This window comes from Artemia sp. Qi Xiang Cuo, chromosome 5, assembly GCF_049724085.1.
Source record: "Artemia sp. Qi Xiang Cuo chromosome 5, ASM4972408v1, whole genome shotgun sequence".
NCBI classification, from domain to species: Eukaryota; Metazoa; Arthropoda; class Branchiopoda; order Anostraca; family Artemiidae; genus Artemia; species Artemia sp. Qi Xiang Cuo.
The window spans coordinates 44,516,764-44,542,451 of NC_142798.1; the positions used below are offsets into that span (position 1 = coordinate 44,516,764).

Below are 25,688 nucleotides of genomic sequence, written 5' to 3' on the forward strand. Positions count from 1 at the left end.
TTTGCCCATGATCGACCATCCTTCGAATAGTGAGCCCTGCTTGTAGTCTGAATATGTTTGTAGCCAAACAAGGGCAGAAGTATGGATTCATGCCTGTTGTAACGTTTGACCAGCCTCTATGGTGGAATTCTATTAAAATAATAGAAAGTGAAAAACCTGAAAGCATAGTGAAAAACCTGAATGCATACTGAAAAAGATTACCTTGAAACTAGGAGGATTCCATCTTCTTATGAGCTTTCGCTGCTGAACAAATTGTACTTCATATATTGACGGGGAATGCAGTAACTCGCGCTTTGCGAGGAAATATGATTATTGCTTGGGTACTCCAAGACTGCCTATTAAAGGCTTTGGAGTTTATAACTATAGGTCCATTGCAAGATTTGTATGAAGGACTCATTGACGGCAGGTTAGGCTTACAAGATGTCTTTAATACCAAGTACTAAGAGATCCTGAAGCTGCGTTTGACATGAAGAAGGAAGAACTTTCAGTCAGTTGAAACAGAACAGTCAAGTTTTGAACGCAGTAACTCGATATGGTTGCCATAGTTCAGCGATTCCTAAGGGCAGATAGACTCGGTCCGTGGGAAAACACTTCTGGACGTTGCCAAAAGTATTCCTTCCTATTTTGCAGCAGCAGGCTATAACCAGTACGCAAAGACTGCGATAACTTACCCTCAAGAAATGGACAAACTATTTGTTTATTACCTGGAAATTTAAAGATCTTTTTGCGTCGATGGCCCTCATACGATAAAACGCTCAGAAAGGCAATGGGCTTGGTTGTCAGATGGTCTGGCTATAGAACAGGAGGTTATGACGAGTCTTAAGACATCCGGAGGCCTTACGGAGGAATGGAATGGAGCTATCGGCGTCGTAAAAAAAAAACGGAAAGGAACATCAAAATACTTTCGAGGAAATTTGACTTATGTTTCCGGCTTGATGTTCTATCAGTATTTATTGAACTCAGTTATGAATCCTTAACCTTCGACATTACACCAGCCAATGTCAGTGAAAAGCATGCTTCCCTATCTCGAAACAGCAGGTCATAACCAGTATTTAAATGCTACGAGAATCTACCTTCAGAAATAGACAAGCTATTCGTTTGTCACCCGGAAAGTTGCAGATCTTTTTGTGATGATAGCCTTGGTACAATAAAGTGCTCAAAAAGGCAGTGGGTTTTGTTGTCAATTGACCTGGTATAGAACGGGAATTTATAATGAGTCTTAAAACATCTGGAGGCCTTACTGGTGGAGACAGAATAACAGAATTTCTGCACAATCTTTCGGTTATGTCGTGTCCTGTTTGCATTGAAGTAAACTATGTCATGCAGGAACTTACAGGAAAGAAATACTGGACTAGCAAATAACACAAGGAGAAGGGGCTCTAGAGACAAAAAAGGGACCATGAAGACATATTGATTGTCCTGGAAATTTTTGAAAAGTCAAATTTATTCGAAGATTTTGAAGACCTGAAAAATATAGTGAATGGAATAATGGCTCCCTTAGAATCAAACACGGAAGAAGCTCTAAAAGTGGGAACAGCGATTCTTGATGGCATGGTCAAGAAGTCGGTAAAGGGTTTTGTTTTCAGAAAGAATTCATAAATAACCCTCATGCCAGCCAAGAATGCGGGCTCACCGGACGTCAAACACATAGATCCTAGACTGATCTTCTAGAGCTTCTTGATTGTTGCAAAATATTCAATCATACCAGAAAGAGACTGCTTCCAGCAAAAATTGTGTGCTGTTCCCTAGTCACTCTTTGACACTGAAGGGCTCATGAGGAGTCCAAACAGGCTTGATCTTCAAACACGAATTATTTACTGTTCCTTCGTCACTCTGACGACGATGGCCTCATGATTGGGCGAAACAAGCTCGATCTTGCGAAAGCTTTATTTGAAGCGCGCAAAGACGTAGACAACCTACGCTCAAACAGAAAAGAACCAGTAGGACTCCACCTTCATGTTCTGGGTAGCGAACTTCTTCTTCATAAACTTTAGTGGAAGATTAGAAGCAGATTTTCCATAATATTTGACCAGTACTTGGCGTTTATCTAAATATGGTATCCATAGTCTAAGATGGTTTTTGACGGATATGATGGAGGAACTGGAACAAAAAAAAACAGACACAAAGCAGACGATTGAAATTTAACGGAAGTGAGATGCTGTTTCCTACAGATATATGTCTTCAAATGCCCAAGGACGAAACAAAAAAATAAGGCCAGGTTCGTCCGCATGCTCAGTGAAAGCTTGTATGAAAGGGGGATCGAAGTTATTCACGCAGAATGTGCCGTAGATATGAAGATCGTAAAAACTGCTGTTGAGAAGTATTCTTTCTACTGTGCTAACTGGTAATTATGCTGACTTACTCGTTCTTTTACTTTTTCGTGCCATATATTATTCTCCAGAAGCGAAACTAGACGGCATAAGTGTTATGTTGGATATACAAATAATGAAAACTAGCTTGGGAATAGGACTCTACAATTCCATACTTTTCTGCCATACGCTACATGACTGTAATACCACTTCCCATGCGCTTGGTGTTGGAAAAGGAAAGGCTAAAAATATACTTAAGGAAAAAGAGGCGCTCCGAAGAACTTGCCACCCACACATGAATCTGCAAAGTTTCACTGGCTGCGCATCTATCATCAGATCTAAAATTAGAGCGGAAATAGGAGACTCGATCCTCTTCAGTGGGGAGTCAGGTGCAAATAAATAGTCTTGGTGCTTACGATGACAAGTGGTGAAGTGCTCCTGTAAGCCAAATAGGTGTGCCTCGGAAAGATGCTCATACAAGAAGCCAGGTCTGGATTGCTCTATAGGTTTTAGATCATGCACAGGGATCTCCTGCTAGAATGCAGTGAAAGCTGAAGACCATGAATCTGCCTATAGTGACAATGATTTTTGAAGGTTTTCTCTTTTTATGTTTGATAAAGTGAATCCAAACTCATCTATTTCATTCCTTAATGTTTATATTAACCGATTTTGCTACATTATTAAATGAGTCATACTTTATATTTCTTGAAGCCTTGAACTTATCTTCTCTTGAGCAGGAAATTTAAATGATGTTTTGTACCCCTTAGTTGCGTCTATTCAATCTTAAAAAAGTTTCAGCAAAAGGTACCCGAGAAGCATGTAATTTACGTTCTGTAATATTGCAATTACGGTTGTTATGCAGGTGACAAGTATTTTCCTTTTCCTTTTCGTTATCTACGGTCAAGAAAACCCTTCAAAGGACTCTATTCCCTAAAATTGGATATTTCGTTGATTTTCGGAGTTTACCCCTCTATTCAAAATTTAAGAAAGGATTTGAAAAAATATCCACGTAATTCAGGTGATGGACCCTTTTTACCTTCATTTTCATTTTTACGACCTCATTAACCACATCGAAGACAGCTATTTGACCCATTTCGTATCGGGAATGTAATGCCAATTTTTAATATATTAATGAGCTCACTTTTCTCTATCGGATCGTACAAAAATCATTTGCTTCAATTTGTCCAAAATCTAACCGTATTTTGACTGTACTATTGAACAAAAAAGATGGAAAACATGATTTTTGAAGGTTTTTGCCCTCTAAGTTTCACTCCTATATTCTCGAACTCCTATACTCTCCTATATTCTATAAACTCCTATATTCTCTGTGAAGGATTGCTTGCAGATTGGCGAAAGGAACAAATCCAACATTTTCGCGACATGAGGCAATTCCGGAGCCTCATATCCACTTCAACTTGTTCATTTTGTCAGCACCATTTGACAGTTCTTGAAATTTCCTAATACTTCTTTAAATTTAATTTTCATCAACCTCCAAAAAGCATTTCATCTTGTTAGCATAATTTATTAATTGAAAAACTGGTCACCGAATTCCATACTAAGTCTTTACTCGTTAAATTGCTTGCCTCTTTATTATCAGATAGATCGAATTAGTTAGTTCCAGTCCTCTGCCTGTCCAAAACGGAGTATCCCAAGGTGCTCTCCTAGGCTCCCTCCTTTTCTCTTTTATGACTAACATCCTGGCTAAGGAATTCTCTGACAAATGGAAATTTGTCTGTAACCCAACAGTCCTTGAAACCTGTTATAAAAACTTAATGAGTAACCCTATGAGCATCCTAATAACATTCCGCAAGATTCCTTGGACTTGGTCATGAGAGTAAACCCTTGTAAATCCGTGATAATACCAATTTATATCCTTAAATACCCGCCCCATTTTCTTACTCCTTTTTTGTGTCCTCCCTTAAATTATTTGTTGTCACAATTCCTTCTGATTTGGTGTTTTAATTCTCTATAATTTAATCCATTAAAAAATATCATGCATAAAGCTAATGCTCTATCTCCCTCCCTAAGCTCCCAAATAAATTCAGCCCCCCTCCCCTTTTTATTCTTTAAGGATTTATGCTTCCTTTTTGCGCCCGGGCATCTCCTGGGAAGAGACACAGAAAATGGAATTTATCCAAAAAAAGGCCTTGCGAAATTTTTTTAATGAAGGTAAAGTTCCATACTCTCTTCTTCTAATAAAGGCTATGTTGTGCCTCTGTTACAAAAAAAGAAAAATGCAATGACACGCCCTTGCACAGAAAATTTTTTCTTCAAAAAACACTCCTTACCCAGATTCCACCCGCCTCGGACTGTTTCTCGGCCTGTTCATACTTTTGGCCCCCGTTTGTTGCTGTACGTCCAAATATGAAAAAAACTTTTGTCCTCTACATTGTAGAAAAAATTAACAAAACATCCCATTAGTTTCTCTCATTTTATTACTAGTACAGGCGTTGCCCCTGTTTTGTATATGCTCGCTCGTTTTGTCCCTTTTCATATTTTTAATGTCTCTTTTATTTTTTTTTGCATATATATTTTACTGAGTTTTACTTATTTTTGGTTCTTTTAACATATTATGACTTATGACCCATTTATATATATATATATTTTTTTTTTACTAATTTGATAATATGACGTTTTAAATAATGATTAGTGAATGATTCATTCATTTTGTCAATCTGATTTTGCATCCTTGTTAAAAAACTGTAGTTTTTCCCGTTTTTTTTTTTGTTTTTACCTGGAAATTGGAATTCAGCGGTTCTGGGCCCGTGATAGGGATTTTTGAAATAAATATCTTATCTATACAATATTTACTAAAAACAAAATATCACAATATCGTGCATATTACTCTTCCGTGTAAAGCCTATGATCTGTATCACATGGACGCAAGGTAAACGAAAAAGAAGTAAAAGCATTGAAAAGTGTAAAAAAATGAAGAAAAAAACCACAAAAGTCTATGCACTCGCTACACACTATTGTAAAAAATAAATACGTAAATCTGCTTCTTCATATTACAAATATAAAGCCAGGGATTTGTATGTCAGTCTACATATTAAATATAATATAATTATTACTATTAAATAAAAATGCCTATCGAAACCCAAAACAGTATTGATTTGCGTTTCCAAGAAGAACCCTTAAATACTGCAATTAATCTGAACGTTTTATCCCCTCATATTACGGCACCTCCCTTCCCTCTCTCTAGATACTGTTAAGTATTTAATCAACTTCCTCATTGATTTCACCTATAGATATAGAAACAAAAACGTGGAACAAAAATATGTGCAGTACTTTTCAACTAGACATTCCGACTGAACTAATTAAAGCCTTTGCCGATAATCTATCTAAGCTTTTGCCTTTAATTTCTAGTGAAATTGCCTCTGCTAGTAAGTCCCCAAATTGTTGAAAAACAATTAGGTTTTATTATTCAAATCCAAAGAAAGGTAAAAACCAACATTTGACTGAGTCCGACCCATTACATCTACCTCCATTTTCTCCAAAACCCATGAAAGGGTTTTAGCTGACTGGTTGAAAGAAAAAAAAAAGTTCTAATTTTTGACCATAAGCAATTCAAAACCTACCTTCTACACCCTCAGCCCGCTAAAGTTCACCTTGAGGACACGATAAAATAAAAAACAACAAATTTCTGCGGATCGTCAGCTGAGAAACCCCTGACGATTTTTTTCCGTTTTCCTCAAGAGATAACAGCCAAAGTATCCAAATTCAGCTATTTACTCCATCAAATTTGCTGAGCATAATTCATAGTATTTGTAAAAGAATGAGCGTTACGTGACGCAAAATGTTAGAGTTCACGGCATAAATCCTCGTTTCTTCGATTCCCGTGTGTAAGTGGCTGTTGGGTTGTCTCTCTTCAGCGACCAGTAGTAGTCCGCCGCAATGACTGCGTCCCACCCTCCCTAGTACCTCTCTTCTATCTGGTGCATGTCCTGATGGAACCTTTCTCCCGAATCGTCGCTCATCGTCCCACGGTTTTCTCTATTTGTGAGAACAGGAAGTGCATCATTATACTCATAAAACATACAAGTTTTTGGAAGCCTTCTATCATGCTGCTGACGAGCATCGCGTGGTTTGCTGCCCTCGTGCTCCCAAGGAAGTTGTTCACCACCTGCACAAACGATTTCTATCTGTTGCACTCTAGCTTGTTCATGGAGTTTTGGAATTCTGTGTCCTTTTTGACGTGCCGTATCTATGGGCCATCGAAAGTGCCGGCCTTCAGCTTCTCAGTGGTCAGTCAGGGAAAGGCTCGGCAAAGGTAGTTGAAGCCCGTCCCATCCTTGTCCAGAGCGTGCGTAAACTGTTTCATTAATCCAATCTTCATGTGTAGCGGTGGGACCAATATCTTCTCTCGGTCAGCAAGAGGTTCTTTTGTGATGTTTTCGCCCTAGGTACTGACTGCTCTCACGGCTGTATTCTTTCTTTACGTAGTGCTGGCCTCTGGCTCGACTTTCCCACATACATATAAAATGGGTTCTTCGAAAACCAGGACTGCTGACAAAGCAGAAAGTTTACCATCTTGAAGTCGACACAGATGATCCATTGGTGCTGTTCATATTTGATTTTGTCGAACACGTACTTCACTGCTTCATATTCCTCTTTGAGAGTTGTGGAGGTGGACTGGAGGTCAAACCGCAAGAGGGATTGTGGCGAACTGGTTTTTGTTGTGGAGGAGCACACACTTCAAAGAGCGCTTGTTGCTGTCAATGAAGAGTCGCCAATCTCTCGTATCGTATTGAGCAGCGCCGAGTTTACCAAGAAGACCGGTGGCATCTCGGTAGTACTCTAGGTCTTCCTCCTGTCAGAAGCATCCCTTGCAGTCGTCATGCCTTCTACGAAAGAAAGTGATGCGAGTGTCCTCACCATGTATATTTTCTCTTTGAGTCTCGAAGCCACCAGCTCGGAGGAAGTCTTCGACAAGCTGTGATCCCGAACCAGATCATTAAGCTCACATTGTGAAAAGAGCTGAAGACCATCTTTTTCTTTATACTCCTCTTCTGTATATCCTCCCTCGTCTGCACTGGTGGCCACGTCGCCACAGTCGAGAAGCTCTGTGAACGCTGGTACAGGAATTTCTTCGTAGTAAGTAATTGCATGGCTGGCAAATGTAAGATCAGGGTACTGGAGGCTGTGCCGATTCTTCCGGTTGTTGCGAGTAGTATTGATGGCATAGAAGCAATGATCTGATGCATGGTCTGATGGTTCCCTCCAAACTATCGGAATCCCAAAGTTCAGTGACGTTTTTGCGCCCTTCTTCGACCGCCGGAGGTATTCTACGCACATCTTGAACACCGTGTGTGGTGCTCGGGACTTAACTTAGTCACCCAACTTAACATCAGATTAAGCCTCGTAGGCGCGCTTTACAAATCCTGTGATTTTCTTCCTGTTCACTGACAGCGTGTAATCTCCGCAGATGTTGCAGAAAGTGTCAGGATCATTCCTGTATGACCGTTGCACCGAAGCCATATCAATCAACTGAAAAATAAGGAAAAATGGAGGTTAATGTCAGGGAATGAAATTTAGAATCAGTTTGGTTGGCTAAGGGTTAATTAAATAATCTTGCAATAACATATACACGTATGCAGCTACTTTAGAGAAATAACTTAATGTTGTAATTCGATAATTTCTTCAATAAAACGTAATTGAACTCAAAGCCCCTAATATTAGCCTATGTATAGCTTGCCATTTTGGAAAATTCCCCTTTTTTTGGGAAGCTCTTGGTTCCTTTACATGCACGTAAAGGACTTGAATACCCTTACGGGTGTCTTCTTTCCTCTGATATATTTGCTTACTTGCTTATCCAGCGTTAGCAGCAAATTCATGCCAAATCCAGAGAAGAATCTGTTTTTAAACACTTTTTGGGTCTCACTACAAAATGACGTTAATCGCAAAAACAAGAGTTGTTCTCACCGAAGGATTTTTGCTGTTAATTAGAAAAACTTGAATTAATAAGGCAATAAATTTTAAGAATTAAAGCTGTTAAGATTAGGGCAGCGTGTTAAAAAATTTTCTACCTACAGAAACTCACAAAAAATGTACTATAAAAAAGCGCCTGTAAAAGTTAACCGATAGTTTTTGTACATAAATTTCTGTGTGTTCATTTTGTAGACAAGTGAATTCAACTCATTTCGAAGTAAAACTATATTTTCTTATTTTATATTATCTTTTTAAACTCAAAAAGACATTTAGCATCCGCCTTTTTGTTATAATTTCAATATTTGAACTGATTGTTTACGGACCATATTACTTTCAATGGTCCCAAAATCATATTTGATATGCTATTCAAGAAATTTCAATCTACTGTTGAAGTCCAAACCATGTTGATTAACATAGGCTATTTATGTTGAAAATTAAAATTTTGTTTTGAAAAGTACATAAATCTTAGTAATTTAAATAATTTGTTGGAATTCAAATAGTAAGTCATAATTTCAACAGAAAAATAGGATTTTTTTACTTGTTTAATGTCCAGCAATACATTTTGTTGGAAATCATTTTTTTTTTACTATGTCCTACGACAACTCGTTCTATACGAAGGGCTCCGGTTTAGAAGAAAACAACCATTGTGTCCACATCGCTCTTTACTTAGGCAGCGATGTTGCGCCGCCTATGATAATAATTTTTGGTCGTTTTGAGTTTGATCTGTTATTGGAATTTATTCCTGTTTGCCTTAAGTTTAACTTGACGTTTTACTTTTCTTTGAAAAAACTTCTTTTTCGGAAGTTCTTTTTTTTAATTAATGACATTAAGCAATCAAAATTGGCGAGATTTCAAGGAATTAATATTAGGTAATATGTTAAACTATCTTTCTATTTTGATTAGTTTTTCCATTGTTTACATTATGGCAAGTAAGAACCATACTGTTTAGGATGCAAAACGTTTCAATAAAAGGCGGTTCAAGCTTCAGTCGCTTAAGGGTTTTGAGAGAGAGAGGGCAACACCACTAAGGGTTTGAGTGTTTATATTAGAACCTTGATTAGTACCTGTTGTCTTTATGTTTAATCTGTCTTTTCCTTTAAAATTCTGTCCTTTTTTAGTTTCATTTAGCCTACTAATTGATAGCAATTTGATGTGGTAAATATTATACTTTGTCAAATGGATATATGGATACTTTGTCAAATGGTAAAAACAATCAACGAAATTATTTGCAATAACAATTTATTACCCTATTTGAATTTTTCCTTCAATATAAGTTCTTCTGAAAATATATTATTATTTATCTGGTATTTATTGATTCTTCAAATTAGTAAGAGAAACAAAATCACAAGAACCAGAAATTCTCCTCTAGGCTTCTGAAAGTGAACCACGCTAGTGAAGTAAACCAAATGAAAAGAGCTGAAAATTTAACATAGCCTTAGAAAATTCAACATAGTTAGTGACTAAAATCAAATGAGGACGACTAAAGATTTAGAAGTGGGCTTCAGAATACCGAAAGAGCTGGTGAGGAAACCAAGGAATAAGATGTATGATTTAATAGTAGGATTAAGAAATTCAACAAATTGAAAATTCAACAAGCTTGTAGAAATACAACTTTTTTATTTGTCCTAAAGATCGAATTTAGCTAGCAGTAGAGGAAATTCTTCTTATTTAATCTTCAACAAGTTGAACATTCAATAAGGAAGTTGAAATTCAACATGTTTGTTCCGCAACAAATTCGAAGTTTAACATCAAGAAAGAAATTCCAGGGAGATATGTAACTTCCAATTTGTTGAAATTTTAATTATTTTCGATTGTTGAAATCCTATTTTTCCTGTTGAGAAATGTTACAAAAATGTTTTGTTGGGTTCCCAACGTTTTTTTTTCTAGCTTTACGTTCTGAAGCCAAACTTGCAGGATTTTCTCCAGTGGATCATGTATTTTGTTTGAACATAACAATGACTCTTTATTCTATAGTAGATATTCATAGCTGAAAATGGGGGAAGGGAGGCTCTGCTATTTCTTCAAAGGGGAATCCTAGACTCGAGTAGCTGGAAGTTAGTATATTGAAAACGTATTGAGAAGTTGAGAAGCTAGTCCTAAGACATATTGTAAGATTCCATTTTTTTTTCTACTTGCTAAAGTTACAATTTATGCTACAGAAAATGATAAAACTGCAATTTATACTTTTTTTTTTTAGCTGTAGCCTATAGCTCGTCAACTGGCTACAACATTGCCGAATCTGTGTCGTCTAAATTTTTGTGCAGAACGTAAAGAAAAAAAATAACATCAATTTCATTGAATAATGCTTCTTAAGGATTTGTTAGTAAATTCAATGCTAACCAAGATCGCACTGCCTTTCCATCATACAAAACAAGACAATATAGCTAAGAAACTTTTGAAGACAGTGAATAACAAAGTGAATAAATCTAAGTAGATATTTTGGCTATATATGCAACATCCGTCATCAGCAAAAGACAATAGAAGACAAATAAAAAGAAAACAAACTTACTAAAAAAATCTCATCGGTAAAATAAGTTTTAAAACTGAAATCATAAAATAATTTTTAGAATTAAATTTTTTCTGAACAATTATAATTAGAAATGGTCTATGAATCAAATAAATTCTTTTTTAAGGAAATGAAATCAAACTAATCAAAATGATAATACATTCTTAAATAGAGACTTAAATAAGAGACTACAAACTAAACCCTATATATGCAAAATTAACGATAAACGAGAATTTAATTTAACAGTTCGTGGTAACCAAATGTAAGTAAGGAGTGACGCGGCTCAATATTAACCGAAACTCTAAAAAACAGAATTTTATACCGATTGATACATCAAAAGAATTTTATTTTTATGCTGATTTCAAATATATAAGTTACATCAAGTTTAGTTTTACCCAAAAGTTACGAGCCTGAAAAATTTGCCTTATTTTCGAAAAAAGGGAGAAACAGCCCTTAAAAGTGGTAGAATCTTAATGAAAATTACACCATCAGATTCAGCGTATCACAAAACCCTATAGCAGAGGTGGTTCCGTGGGAGTATTTTTCCACAGATGATGTTTTCATGGGGGACGGGACATTTCTATGAAGGGGGCGCTGGATGTCCCAGCATTATTAAAAAAAAACTATCAGAAATTAAATAAATAACAAGTTTTTTCAACTGAAATTAAGGAGCAACATTAAAACTTAAAACGAACAGAAATTATTACGCATATGAGGGTTCGCCCCCTAGTTTATACCTCGCTCTTTACGCTAAAGTTCTTTTAGTGCTTTCAAAAAGGCTATCTATTCTAATTAAACGGGCTTTGTGATTCAGGGATAATTCTTAAAAGATTGGAACAAAGTTTAAACTTTAGCGTAAAGAGCGAGGTATTAACTAGGGGGCGAACCCTCTCATATGCGTAATAATTTCTGTTCGTTTTAAGTTTTAATTTTGCTCCTTACTTTCAGTTAAAAAAAAACTTCTTTTTTATTTAATACAGAATAAAATCAAATTAAAAGCCAATTTCAAATGAACCCTGGTCCAAAAGGAATACAAGATTAACACCAGAAAGGGCAGATGCTGCGATAAGGATTTTTTCCTATTTTTAATCAAGTTAAAGAGCATGAATGAATAACTGTTCTTTCAGTTTTGGCTGGACATACGTGAGGCGAAGAAGCTGAGACTCTTTCAAAATGTATTATATGATTTTATTTTTAAAATGTTATTTCATCAGAAAGATTTTTTGAGCAAGTATGCTTTCTTTTTATTAGTTTTATGTTGTATTCCGCAGGTGATGGCTGTAAAATATGTAGTTAAAATACTGCTTAGGTTGTATTCACTGCCTAAAAACTTCCTCGTTATCCTCCCTGGTTTTGCATGATGGGAAGGCTGTATGGTCGTCGTCTGTATTTACGTCACGATTATGGGGAAAACTTGACCTAGTTATTTTTTATATTATTAATTTAGGGGAAAAGTGCTGACAATATAATTCAACAAATATTTCTAAAATGTTTCAGAAGGAACAAAATCGTTCCTAATTACCTAAGGCACAGTCTACAGTTAAACACTTTGCGAAAATTTAAACTCACACACAAATTACAACTAAAAACATTTATTCATGTTATTAAGGACGAAAAATACAGAAGACTAGTGATTACTCTAGAAAGCAAATCTTTCGAAATTTTTTTTTTGTCAAAGAATTTGTCCACGGTGATTTTTCACAGGTTGCTAGGATGGAAAGGAATCTATTCCATCATGACTTTTGTTTGCAGGTAGAGGCTCGCTGAAAAATTGCAAAGTTAAAACATGAATCTCAGATGGTCAGCCCAATTGTAGATCCAAATTTCAAACTGTAAGACTTTCATCTAGAAATCTTAGCTCTATTGAAGAAAATTTACTAGAAAAAGGGCCAGCATTTTCTTTTGTTTCGAAACAAACTCCTGTTGCAGACTTAATTGTGTATTTAGAATCCTTTTCCCACAGATTTAGCGCTTTTGTTTCAGATCCTGATGCAGCTAGATCTTGTCTGATTAACACTCTTTACAACACTCCAATAAAATTTCCAAATTCTCCAAATAACGCAATAAGAAAACCATATGGCACAAGAGTGCTGAATAAGCTTCGTAAAGATTCCTCAATAATAATCACTACAGCTGATTAAAGCAATTTAGTAGTCAAATTTAGTAGTCATGAATAAAACTGAATTTGATAGCAAAATTCATTCACATTTAAGTGTTACAAGCACTTATGCCAATTTAGCCTATGGCCGGACTTATCGATTTACTTCAAAGGGTATAAACGAATTGAACATTCTCAAATAAAATACTATAATCACTCTCCAATTGTAGAATAAATTTTTCTCTCGTTGTACTTTTGCCCAAAGTTTTATGCCTTACCAAAACTACACAAACAAGGCATCCCCTTAAGACCTATCGTAGCTTGTCCGAAATCGTCTACTTCTAACAGTCGAAAATGGTTATGCACTGCATTTAAACCCCTGCTTCACTCCTAAGATCTTATATAAAGCATTCAGTATACCTTGTAAAAAAAAAAAAAAATGAAAAATATCAATATTTATGAAAATTCCATATAATGCAGCTTTGATATAATTTCCATGCATACAAGAATCACTGTTCCAAAATCGGATACTTATTGTCACACAAACTTGAAAACAATTCTTATCTAAACAAAGAATCAGTAATAGGGTTACACATTGATGTTTCAATGATTTTCTTTAAATTATGTAACAAATATTTCAGGATTTTTGGTTTCAAGATTCTTCTCACCAGTAAATAATGGGTCATCCTATGGGATCCCCTCCCTCCAGTCTTCTTGCAAATATTTATGTAGAAGACCTTGAAAATTGGGTACTTAATTCGTATTTTCTAAAGCCCTTGTTTTGGGGACATTTTCTGGACGTATTTTGCAACTTTGCTGCATGAATTTGAGAACATCCCACAGTTTTGTACTGCCATGTATAATTGAGCGCAAAGAAATAATGCAGAATTCTCCGAAATATTACCTAGATCTGCGGTTTTGAACAAAACCTACTGTCAACCGCCATTCCCTTCAATGAGTCTATTAATGGAATCCGCGAAACGATTAGATGCCTTTTGTTGTGTGTCCCCATCCTGATTTCTGGCCGCACCGTATGCAAATCTTGGGATTTTTAGCATTCTCATAAATGTAAAACTGATAAATATTTCAACTGTTGTAACCAGCGAAATGCCAGGGTTTTCTTTGGTATTTGGGACCATTTTGTAACATGATTGTTCTTTAGGGGGACTTCCGCCACCAGCCGTTCTTGTTCTTCCGACCCTGCCCTATTAGCGTATTATGATATGCTAGCGGCAAATCACCAAGTAGCATTTGATCATATATGATGAGAAAAGAAGTTCCTTTACACGATACCTTGTGCATATTTTAAGTTTAAACATGATTTTAAAGATTTTAAAGCATTTTTCTGTGACAATTGCCATAAGCAACAGAAAAAAAAGTTAGATTATTGAAAGCTAAAACACTGGAACACGGTATGCTATTTACAGTTGTGTTTCTACTTTGTTTTCCTGGAATATTCAGCTTTAAATGTAACGAAAATGCAGAAGAACTACTTTGTACTCTTTATGCTTCTGTTTTTAGGGCTAACTCCTTTTCCCCGCAACTTGTTAAAACTTCATGAAAATACGCAGTTAGGGGTTATATAATGGTTAAAAAGCACCCAGAAATTTTTCTATATTTGACTTTAGTTTGTTCTAGATTCTTAACTTATTGATACCATCCAAAAATTATCTTTTTTCAGATAATCGATAGTGTCATTGCAGCAACTTGTCCTTCTGATAAAGTTTCGGTTGTTCGACTATCAGGATCCATCCACTCCGAAAGTCGCCTGGCTTTAAGGTCGTTTGCTCGACAGCTTGGATTTCGTGCAGATATTACAGAATCACAGAGTCACGCAGGTAATTAAAGAAAAGTGAATTAAAGGAGTTGGAACGCTTCGAAAAAAAAATGCTAAAGTTGTGCTCAGGCAACCTTTCTAAAGTCAATGTAACAAATAAATACAGGTGGAGGAGACAAAGATTTTGTAACTTTTCCATATTGTAAATGTTTTTAACCGAAACTAGTTGAAGATACAAATCCTAAAAAAGGAAAGGAGTGCATCATGTCTGCAGAAGAATGGATCCTATTTGCCGCTGGATTCCTGCTGGAATAGACTTGAATGCCGATTCTAAAACTTGTCTTTTGGCGCATTTTAATTTAGCATTTTAAAGATAAATCACTCTGTCCACAATGTCATTGAGTTCAATACTTTTTCTGACTCCATCACAGTAGACAGAATATACAGTATCGACAAAGGCTATACTCTCCGTTAAAAAAATCTGAAACATATTTAAAACCACACAAGATTCACACTCCGCCTTTGCGCACGCGTGATAACGATGTGCACACATCACGAGAAGCCTGTGCAAAAACCTGTCTTTTTTCCGACCACTAGCAACTAAACTAAGGTTCTGACGTATATTCCCAGGGTCAGTATGCTCGGTATCAAATGTGTTTCATGTTTGGAAAAAGAAGACGCTACAGTCTACAGTGCTCTCCCTGAAAAAAGGAAGAATTCGACGTATGAATTGGGTACTGTAATGAAAGATAACTATTAAAAGTGCACTGAAAGTTTGAATAAATCTAATAGGACGATTCATGGACAATTTTTATCCACTACTCATATGCGATCAAGGTGTTATTTGAATGTTATTCTTTTCTCATGCTAATCTCATTAATTGTACTTCTGATTATGTGCTTTCGTATTAGATTACCGTTGAATTCTTTCCTTTTTTCTTAACGTTTTAATTTCCTTTCATCTATTTAGGTTGAATAAAACTACTTTCGAATCATCCGCACTTAAAGAAAATGCTCTCAAGAGAAGTTTTAGGGAAGACGTTATCATTTAACAAATTTGTTTGAAGGAAGTGCAGTAGAAAAAATTCAATATCTCAGAAAGAGTATTGTTTCACTTTTTTGTAATCATATCTCCCTTGAGGGGCGGATGTTTTAATGATGTAGGCTTTGTCTTTATTCTATAGTCTGTTTTTGGAAAAGCAGAATCGGGCAGACACGAAGGGATTGCATTAAGAAAGAAAATTAGAATGTTGGCAAAAATATTACAATTTACAGAAGGACAAACTTCTACCGTTAAGCTAATGTAGGTTCATGATAAATAGAGCCAAATTTTGAAATCAAAATAAGGCATGAAATATCGTACTATGTAATCCGAAATCGGTATTCGACTCCCGGTCTAAAGATATGATTTTTTCGTAACTAGAGACAAATTGACAATATGCCTATCTTGGGCCCTCTTGCGTCTCCATAGTTGTACTGAATAGGATTCATTGAATAGGAGTATCCAGTTTTTGTTATATGCTGCTGTTGTCAGGGCCTCTTGTCACTAGGATGACAAGAATGTTTTAAGGGCGTAGAGGTCTTATTGGTATGGATAGCGTAGATTATTATTAGGATGCCGTCCCCCTCCTTGATCATGAAGGTTACCATAAATTCTGTCTGAGGGATTCTGCGATCTTCTATCACTAAGATGGGACTTGTGTATTCCCATCAACATAAGCGGATTATTGATGTTATAAGAAGATGTTTAATCATTGTTGGGATTTCAGTATTTGAGCTTCGGTCCGTTCAATCTGTGTTGAGGTTTCTACGGATACATTTTTTCGCATTCAGGCCAAGGTTATCAGCCAGGAGTACAACTACACAGAAAATCACCTTCGTTATTCCCGTTAAACTAATTTAGAAATGAAGTTTGTGTCAAGTTGGCCAATCTACAAATAAGGGAGGACGACTGCGAGGACTTGAGTAGTATTTTTGCCCATCCTCTAGATTGAATAATATATATATATATATATATATATATATATATATATATATATATATATATATATATATATATATATATATATATATATAATATCATATAATAGAAATATGGCAAAGTATTTTGCCATATTTCTCTAGTTTGAGAATAAATTAATAAATTGGTTTAATAAGAGAAAAAAGTTCCTGAGGGTTAATGCCTTAGTACTTAAGTGACATTAAAATTCATTTTCTTTTTCTTATTCACTTGAATGAGGAAGGGGGCTGGGGAAATGTATCGATTCTGATATAAATGTATTGAAATCTTTGGAGAAAGACGATGTTATTATGTTGTAAGTATCAATATCGATTTTAACCGTAACCTGAAAATGTCCTTTTGAGTCATCATGAGTTGAGTATTATCAAAGCTACTCTTTCATTAAAATTACAAAATGAAGATGTAAAGTAATTAATTCTATCCCAGGTTATTTAAGCCATTCAAAAGTTTTATCTATTAGCATCACTTTTCACTTTTTCTTCGTAGATTTCTGTGCGAAAGCACATGATTGACTCTTAACTTTGCATCTTAATTTGGCAATTACTCAAAATCAAGTTTAGTACAGCTAGGTGATTAAAAGACTTTGTATGACATGTTACGTAATCAGTCTCTTTCCAAATTTGCTTAAACACATTCTCCTTGTTCAATGACGAAATACGAGGAACATTACTTTCACCATATGGTTCATACGTTGCGGTCAAATCTCACGATGTGTTTGCCTTAGGATTTTTTTTTTTATAGTATTCATTTTATGGAGCTAATCTATTTGGCTTACGAGCTAGTCAACTAGACTTTAAGTTCACAGTCTAGTGGCAAAAGCAATACAGGTACTGTTTTGCGAACTGCTTGAATGTTGAAGAATAAAAATTTCGTCTTTAAAAAAAAGAGAAAAAATCAAATCGCTTGTTGTAAACACGATAAATCTCATAGGCATGGCCCAAACATGGTATTTTTTAGTCAATCAATTATTTATAAAATGGGAAACACTATACCAATTTAAATACAGCCACCGCAAAACAACCGTGTCTACGAGCACAAAAGCTCTGAGCACATTCGTAAAACGTACACGTTACGAATTGTTCCAAACACGAGGAAAAATCGACACACAGCATCGAGAATAGCGCCGTTACCTGGAGTAAACCGATGTCAGTCTTAGAACTCTCAGCCGCAAGAGGGACAAAAGGAGGCGGTAGGAGGTTCTTTTAGATGGAATGGAGTAGGAGGGTGGAGCCGAACATCCATAGTTGGTTTGTAGTGACCTCTTCTGAACTCATTCAGTTTTATCACTTCCTCTTCTGTCAGAGCGTGCTTGGCATTCAGAATATGTATATCCTGCATATTCTGGCGTTCACAGAAAACGGCATTAATTCGTTCACAGAAAAACGACATTAAAACAGCATTAATACGGTAAATCATGTGAGCCTCAATTTCCAATATAATTTGGGACAAATTAAGGCTGTATCTAATTATATAATTCAACACCTGGTAGCAAAGAATTGGGTACCCAAAAATATGATTTCACGTAAAAACAATGCTAGAAACAAATCAGGATTGTAAATAGTGTTACTTTTAATGGTTTTGATAAATGGTTTCGGAAAGGGCTTTTCAGTTTCGATATAAAAGCATCGACTGCTGTGGCATAGCTTTCAGTTTGGGAAAATATTAATATTTCAAAAATTTTAATTCTAGTTTTTATGCCAGTAAAATATATAAGTATTTTATGTAAAAACTTCTTATTTTTCGGTTTCTGGTCTTTGTTTATGCAGGATAGAAGGAGCGTTTTTATTCATCCGATTTTAAAAGTTCTTGTCAAGAAGCATAATCTGATAGAACTACTCTAAAACTAGGTTATATCTTTGGAGAAGGCATACTTGTACTGAAATTAATCAGGAAAATAAATAGGGCACTGAGGTCAATTTGCATTGCTTTAATTGTAATTATTTTGATGAATAATGAGGATGAAGAGGCGATGCTAAGTGACGAGAAAATAGACGGACTGGATAATTTCACTTGACTTACTTGACTTAACGATATTGCTCAGCAGGGTCACCACTTACTTGTAGTTGTACTTGTTGCACGTTCAAGCCGCATCCAGACTCATCGTGGCGCCCAGCAGATGACGACATGTCTCCTTCCATAGGTTTCGCTCGAGGGTGGCAGACTACACCATTTCCAGTCACTGGCGATCCCAGCGACGGCCGTATTTTCGGAATCCTCCGATTGGCTCCAGATAAGACTTAATTGTTGCTAGCCACGTCTTCTTTTGGCCTCCTGCCCTCTTCTTCCAAGCCGGTAGTGGTAGACATTTGAAGCATTTTTTGCTTATATGGTCATCTGCTCTGCGCATTTTGTGGCCAAACCATCTCACTCTCCTATGCTTAACAATGTCAGAGACAATTGAGCGATCCCCACATCTTCTCCTTATTTCTTCATTCGAGATTCTATCTGAGAGGCGGATACCCAGGATATAGCGCAGGCATTTGTGGTTGAATATATTCAAGCTCAACGCTTCGGCTGCCTTAAGGGACCACGTTTCACATCCATAGAGGAGGACAGAGAGAACCATAGCTTCATACACTCGGAGCTTTGTGCGTAGCGATATTTCGCTCCGCTTCCAGAGATAGTTCCGTAATTGAAGGAAGACACTCCAGGCTGACGATATGCGGCTCTGGATTTCTTCTGAAGATTCACCGGCAGGGTTTACCATCGATCCGGGGTATTTGAACGACTGGACGTTCTCTATCTGATTACCATTTAGGGTCACAAGGGTTTCATCCATCCCATCTGTTCGCATGGATTTTGTTTTTGGTAGGCTTATTCTGAGACCAGTTGAAAGTGCCTTGACTAGCACGTCATTTATCATAGCCTGGGTTTCTGCAACGGATTAAGCAAGCATGTCCACATCGTCACCATAGTCAAGATGTGTGATAGAGAGGGACTGGCTCACTGCAACGCCCTTACAATTGTCCAGGACCCTGAAGATCCAATCGATGACGCAGTTGAACAAAGTTGGTGAAAGGACACAGCCTTGACGTACACCTTCCTCGATCAGGACCAGATCTGAAAGATGTCCTCTCTCATTGCCTCCCATATTGCATCACGATGGACCGAATCAAACGCGGTAATGAAGTCTATGAAGATTTGGATCATTTCCTGCTGGTGTTCAAGGTGCTGGGGTTTAAACCGGTGTTCAAGGATCTGTCGCAGGCTAAAAATCTGGTGATAGCATCCCATACCTCGCCTGAATCCAGCTTGGTTGGGTTGCGTTCAGCTGTATCTAGTGTCTCTGAATCTATTTAAAAGTAAAAACCGCGAACAGCTTGGGAGCAATGGATATAAGTAATATACCTCGGTAGTTTTTGCAGTCCATTTGGTTTCCTTTTTTGAAATTGTAGATAACTATTGAGGTCTTCCAGTCATCTAGGATGTATTCATTGTCCCAACCTTCGATTATCATGCTATGAAGTTTATCCACCGTCGCCTCGGGGAGAGCTTTCAGTAAATCGGCAGGAATCCCATCTATTCCTGGGCTTTTATGGTTTTTCAAAACTTGGATCGCCTTAATTACTTCATCCCTGGAGGGTGGGTCCGTACATACATTTTCATAAGCCTGGTTGTGCGGGGGGTTCTGCGGTTCTGTAAGTGGTTGCTTTCGATTACTATTGTCTCCTGGTCTCAATAGCTCTTTGAAATGAACTCGCCATCTTTCGATACGTTCCTCACTGTTTGTAAGTATTTGCCATCCTTCGCCTCAAGTGAAAGGATGGTCGTTTGTTTCTTTTTCTTAGTTCATTTTCTCAGTATATGATAGAGTTTTCGTGTATCTTTCCGTGATGCGCCTCTTTACATATCACTGGCAACATTAGACCAGTAAGCTTTTTTGTCAGCTCTTGCTGATTTGTGACATTTTTGTCGTATCACTTTGTACGTGGGGGACTTCTTGTTAGTCATTTCTTTTTTCTTGGCAGAGAGTTTGATTGTCTTTCCTGAGATCCATTTCTTGGTTTTACGCTTGACAATCCCAAGTATGTTTGCGGCAGCTTCATTGATGTGGTCCTTGAATTTGCTCCTTTTCTTCTCAATCTTTATCTTGGGGCACTGATCAGTCGGGATTGCCTCCTCGGTATCATCTTGAAGGACAGCGAAGCGGTTTGAGATTTTGAGGACAAATGCTCTTCAGTACTCATCTACTTTCAGCTTTGACACGTCTATTTTCTGATCGGCATAGTAATCTTCCTTGAGCTAAGTCTGTACTTTAGCCTTGTCTTCAGCAAGAAGTGGTCAGATCCATTTTTCGATCCCGTGTCAGTACCTCTGTGTATTCTTGAGTCCAACACCATGGATTTTCATCGTCGGGATACAAGGAGATAATCTATTTGGGCCTTTAATCTTCCATCGCGGGATTCCCATATATACGTATGACCCGGCTTGTGTCTAAGCCAGGTGTTAGCCACAGCGGGATTGTTCTGCATTGTGAACAGCAAAAGCCTGTTTTCATTTCCTCACCTGTCTCCATGGCTGTGCTTGCCGATCACATGTTCCGAGTTATGCAGCTTTCCGCCGATTCTGGCATTAAAGTCGCTTCCAATTAGGAGGATATATTTCTGGGGAATCTTATCAATGACTGTCTGCAGGTCACTTTAAAACTGATCTTTTTGCTGTTGAGTGGCATCTCTTATTGGGGCGTAAAAGCTAAGGACAGTCGACCTTTAATTCTTGCCCGTAGGATTCTCTAAGACACAGGCTCATATTCGATGAGCCCAGTAACTGCTTTGGGGGACAACAGGAGACTTACTCTTGCACGGCCAGATCCATCTAATGGTCCCGAGTTATAAAAAGAGACCGCCTTCCCAGCCGAGGATTCAAGGATCAAGATGTTACGTCCATTTAATCTCGTCTCAGAAACGCACAGAATATCAAGGTTATAAAGATAAAATTCATCAGCTACAAAAGCTCGTGTCAATGAACATTTAATTAAGCACAGGTTCCAGCAGCCGATATTCAGGCCTTCTCTGCTTGATAGGATATTAGTTAGCACATTTTTCGACGAGAGTTCCATTCTCGTCACATCGCATAATATCGGGGATGTCGTAGCCAAACTTTCATCATTTTTGTCATCATCATCATCATTGAGCGTTTCTTGGGGATAAGGTACAGCACAAGGTCCCCAGTCTTGCGGTCACCCGAAGTGCGTTGGCCATCACCTTGCTCGGCGTGAAGCTCAGTGATGTATACACCCCTTCACCACTTTGAGATGCGCCAGCGGATTTCCTATGCTGTCTAGGGACGGAGGGTCAAGCCTCATTGCCTGGATGCCCACCACCGCCGTGGAAATTTCCCGGCTTAGCTAGCCCTTTGCTCCCACCTAGAATCAGCAATAGGCTTCAGAAGGGGGGTAAGTCTGTAAGTCTTGTCCAAGCAGCCCTGTCCAGGGCTAAGGATGAAGCCTCATTTGGGTCAATGTTGCGGTTGAAGAGGCGTTGATTTATAACATCAGCCCATCTGGTGCGCGGCCTCCCTCGAGGACGTTTCCAGACAATCGAGGGATTGAAGTTCAGTATGATCCTTGCAGGGATAGTTGGCGGGAGGCGGATTAAGTGGCCGTAACATCTTAGAGAAAGACCTTCTACTTGGGTTGAGAGGCTCGCTAACTAGAAGGTCCTCAGAATCTCAGTATTGCGGATCCTGTCATACCATTTGAAGCCTTCAACTCGACGCAGGTGTCTATTTTGGATGGCATCAATCTTTCTTAGCTGTGTCTGGGTTATCGGCCATGTCTCAGAAGAGTACAGCATGATGTTTGAGACTGTGGGGTTGTAGATACGGGCTTTTGTAAGGCGACTAATTTGCAGTTTGTGGAAGACTGCTCTCAGGAGCCGTCCGAATACAGAGTTTTGGACGTTAATTTCACTTGCCTAGTTATATTGCTGGTACGTATGGTGGATGTCGTAAATAAAACGCAGAAAAGCCAAGAAGTAAGGTGCTTTTTCATAGCTGAAAAAAGTTTGGAGAAACAGGAAGGTAAGTCTTAGAACTAAGATAAGGATGCTATGAAGTAGGGTAACGGCCTTAGTCAAGTGCGGCAAAAACATTGGTGTTTTAAAACTTCATGAAGATATGCTAAAAAATCTCTAGATGAAATGTTGAAGGACATTTTTAGGCACTTGTTTTAACGACTGTATATACCAAACAATAGGAGGAAGAAAAGATGCGGTTCGATCCAACTTTATAAGGCTATATTGAAACGGCTTTAAAAGCGCGTGTGTTAGACTCAGTTGACTAGGTGCTTTGATAAGTTGTCAGCAGTGTTTATAGCAGTAACTATAGTTAATAAATCTGGGGGGGGGGGGTACGGTGAGATTCAGGCTCTAAACCTTTTTGGAGACATTTTCTGTGAATAAGTGACGAGCATAAATAGAAAACATTATGTAAAAGTGCTGTCAAGATTTTAATTTTTTCATGTAGTTAATATTGAAGAGTGCAGCACATCATACCTTTTTAGGGAGCGAAAAGTGATGATTTTCCCTTGTTTTTTCCTCAATAATTAGGTGAAACAATCTCCAAAGCAAAAATTGGCGGAACCTGATTTAAACCATTTTATAACTGTTAATAAGGCATCAAGATTAAGAAAAAAAAAAAACATGACATTCTTGCTTTTACTATTAACAACCAACTGATTTTTTATATTTTGTTTTTTCACAAACGTGCTCAAAATCTTTGTTAACCCTAGTGTTATAGGCCTACCTAATTTCCTTTTTTTATTAGTCAAATTACTTGTATCCTTTAGCTGAGATGTCAAATGAAGATCTGACCTTTTGTTTGAAAAATTTTGTTTATTTCTTATTTTCAAAGTTTGGGAATTTTCGCGAAAAATTGACGATCTGAAAAATGTGGAAACGCTTCGAATTTCTATTATTATGTAGAAAACGGAGGGTTTATAAAACAAATGCAATTGTGTGCGCTGTCCCAATTGGATAATTCAATCTTGTTATTTGAATAGCACATGTATTTTAGAGATCCTGTCAACGCTATTGACTTCAATGCGAACTGGTGGAAAAAATCGGGAAGAGGCCCAATCCATAATCCTAGTTTTAGATGAAATGGATCGTTTCTGTCACCCTAAGCAACAACATCTTTTATACAATATGCTTGACATTGCCCAATCATTGCATGTAAGTTTTTTTTTTAATCTTTTGTATTTCTAAGTCCAAAGAAATGTGTTTATAAAAATATAGATTCAATAAGCAGCATAGGCTCCAAAAAAAAGAGAGTTGAATGTTTTAGGTTTAGTTAAGACTAACGACTTTCAGGACTAGTGTATCATAGGCGGTGTAATCGCACTGCCTAAGTAAAGAACGATGTTGGCACAATGTATTATTTTTTGTTTTTGTTTTCTTCCATACCAGGGCACTTCGTATCGAAGGAGTTTTCTTAGAAACTTCGAAAAGGGCTCATTCGATTGGAAATTGGAATGGCTAGTTGGAATGGCTTTTTAATAGTATTAATTAAAAAAACCTTTTCCACAAAATAAGTTTTTCAAAGGAAAGTAGCCTAAAGAACTCCATTAAACAAAAAATGAGCAAAAATAAAATAAAATAATCTACCAAGCGTGAAACTACCACAAATCAGCATCGTTAAATAAATGAAACCCAAAACGAACAGAAATTACAATAAATAACCGAGTCAAACTCAAAACGAGCAGAAATTAACATAAGTTGGGCTCAAAACCCTTATGCCTTCCAAAGGCCAGAACATAATTTGCACTTTACTGAAAAAAATATGAATGTTTTTACTTTTATAACTTTAATAAATCAAATAATATTAACATTTTGATTACTAAATATCAGTATATTTATATTAAACTGACAATGCACATTCATTTGAATTTTTTTATGCCCCCAGGGCATAACTTACAACCCTTGCCCTGAGGGCTATGAGGGGTTGTCATCCTCAAAGACCTAATTTCCAGAACTTAAAACTACGTCGAATAAAATGGCTATCTCAAAATTTTGATTGAATGTGTTTGGGGAAAAGGTGGGCGTGAGAGGGGGGTTAATTGCCCTCCAATCACTGTCGACTATTAAAAAGGGTACTAGCCCTTTGAATTTCCAATCGAATGAGCCTTTTTTAAAGTTTCTCCGTCAACGCCTTCTATAAAAACCTTATATGGCCCCAGGGCCTAACTTACAACCCTTGCCCTGAAGGCTGTTGGGGAGTGTCCTCCTCAAAAACATAATTTCTATATGGAAATCAACTATGCTGAACAAAATGGGTTTCTCAAAATTTTGATTTGATGTGTTTGAGGAAATGGTGGGCGTGGAAGGGGTGTTAGTTGCCTTCCAATCACTTTCGACTTTTAAAAAGTACACAAGCCACTCCAATTTCCAATTAAATGAGGTCCTTTTGAAATTCCTACGACAACTTCTTCGATACGAAGTGCCCTGCTCTAAAGGGAAAAAAATTTATAAATAATACGTTATGCCAACATCGTTCTTATATGCCCTCAGGAAATAACTTAAAACCCTTGCCCCGAGGGTTGTTGGGGAGTGTCCTCCTCAAAGCATACTTTCTATCTGAAAATCAACTACGCTGAACAAAATGGCTATCTCAAAATTTTGATTGGGTGTGTTTGGGGGAATGATGGGCGTGGGATGGGGGGGGGGGGGGCTAGTTGCCCTCCTGTCACTTTTGACTATTAAAAAGGACACTAGCCACTCCAATTTCCAATCGAATGAGCCCTTTTCGAAGTTTCTACGACAACTCTTTCGATACGAAGTGCCCTGGTATGAGAAAAAAAATAATACATTGTGCCAACATCGTTCTTTACTTAGGCAGCGCTGTTGCGCTGCCTATGATAGAAAGTGATTGAAAGGCAGCTAACCCCCCTTCCAAGTCCACCATTTCCCCAAATACATCCGATCGAAATTTTGAGATAACCATTTTGTTCAGCGTAGTTGATTTCCAGATAGAAATTATGTTTTTAAGGAGGACACTCCCCCACAACCCTCAGGGCAAGGGTTTTAAGTCATGGCCTTGGGACATATAAGAACG

The 25,688-nt window shown here is 37.3% G+C and overlaps 1 protein-coding gene across 1 annotated transcript in view; it reads left to right on the plus strand.

The window, feature by feature from the left end:
* The window catches only part of Orc4 (origin recognition complex subunit 4), a 365,469-nt gene that overhangs the window by 27,543 nt on the left and 312,238 nt on the right, over positions 1-25,688 (plus strand). The window contains exons 3-4 of the mRNA XM_089088865.1: positions 14,523-14,679; positions 23,652-23,809. Coding sequence (XP_088944991.1) covers positions 14,523-14,679; positions 23,652-23,809 — 315 coding nt within the window. The remainder of the gene's footprint in view (positions 1-14,522; positions 14,680-23,651; positions 23,810-25,688) is intronic.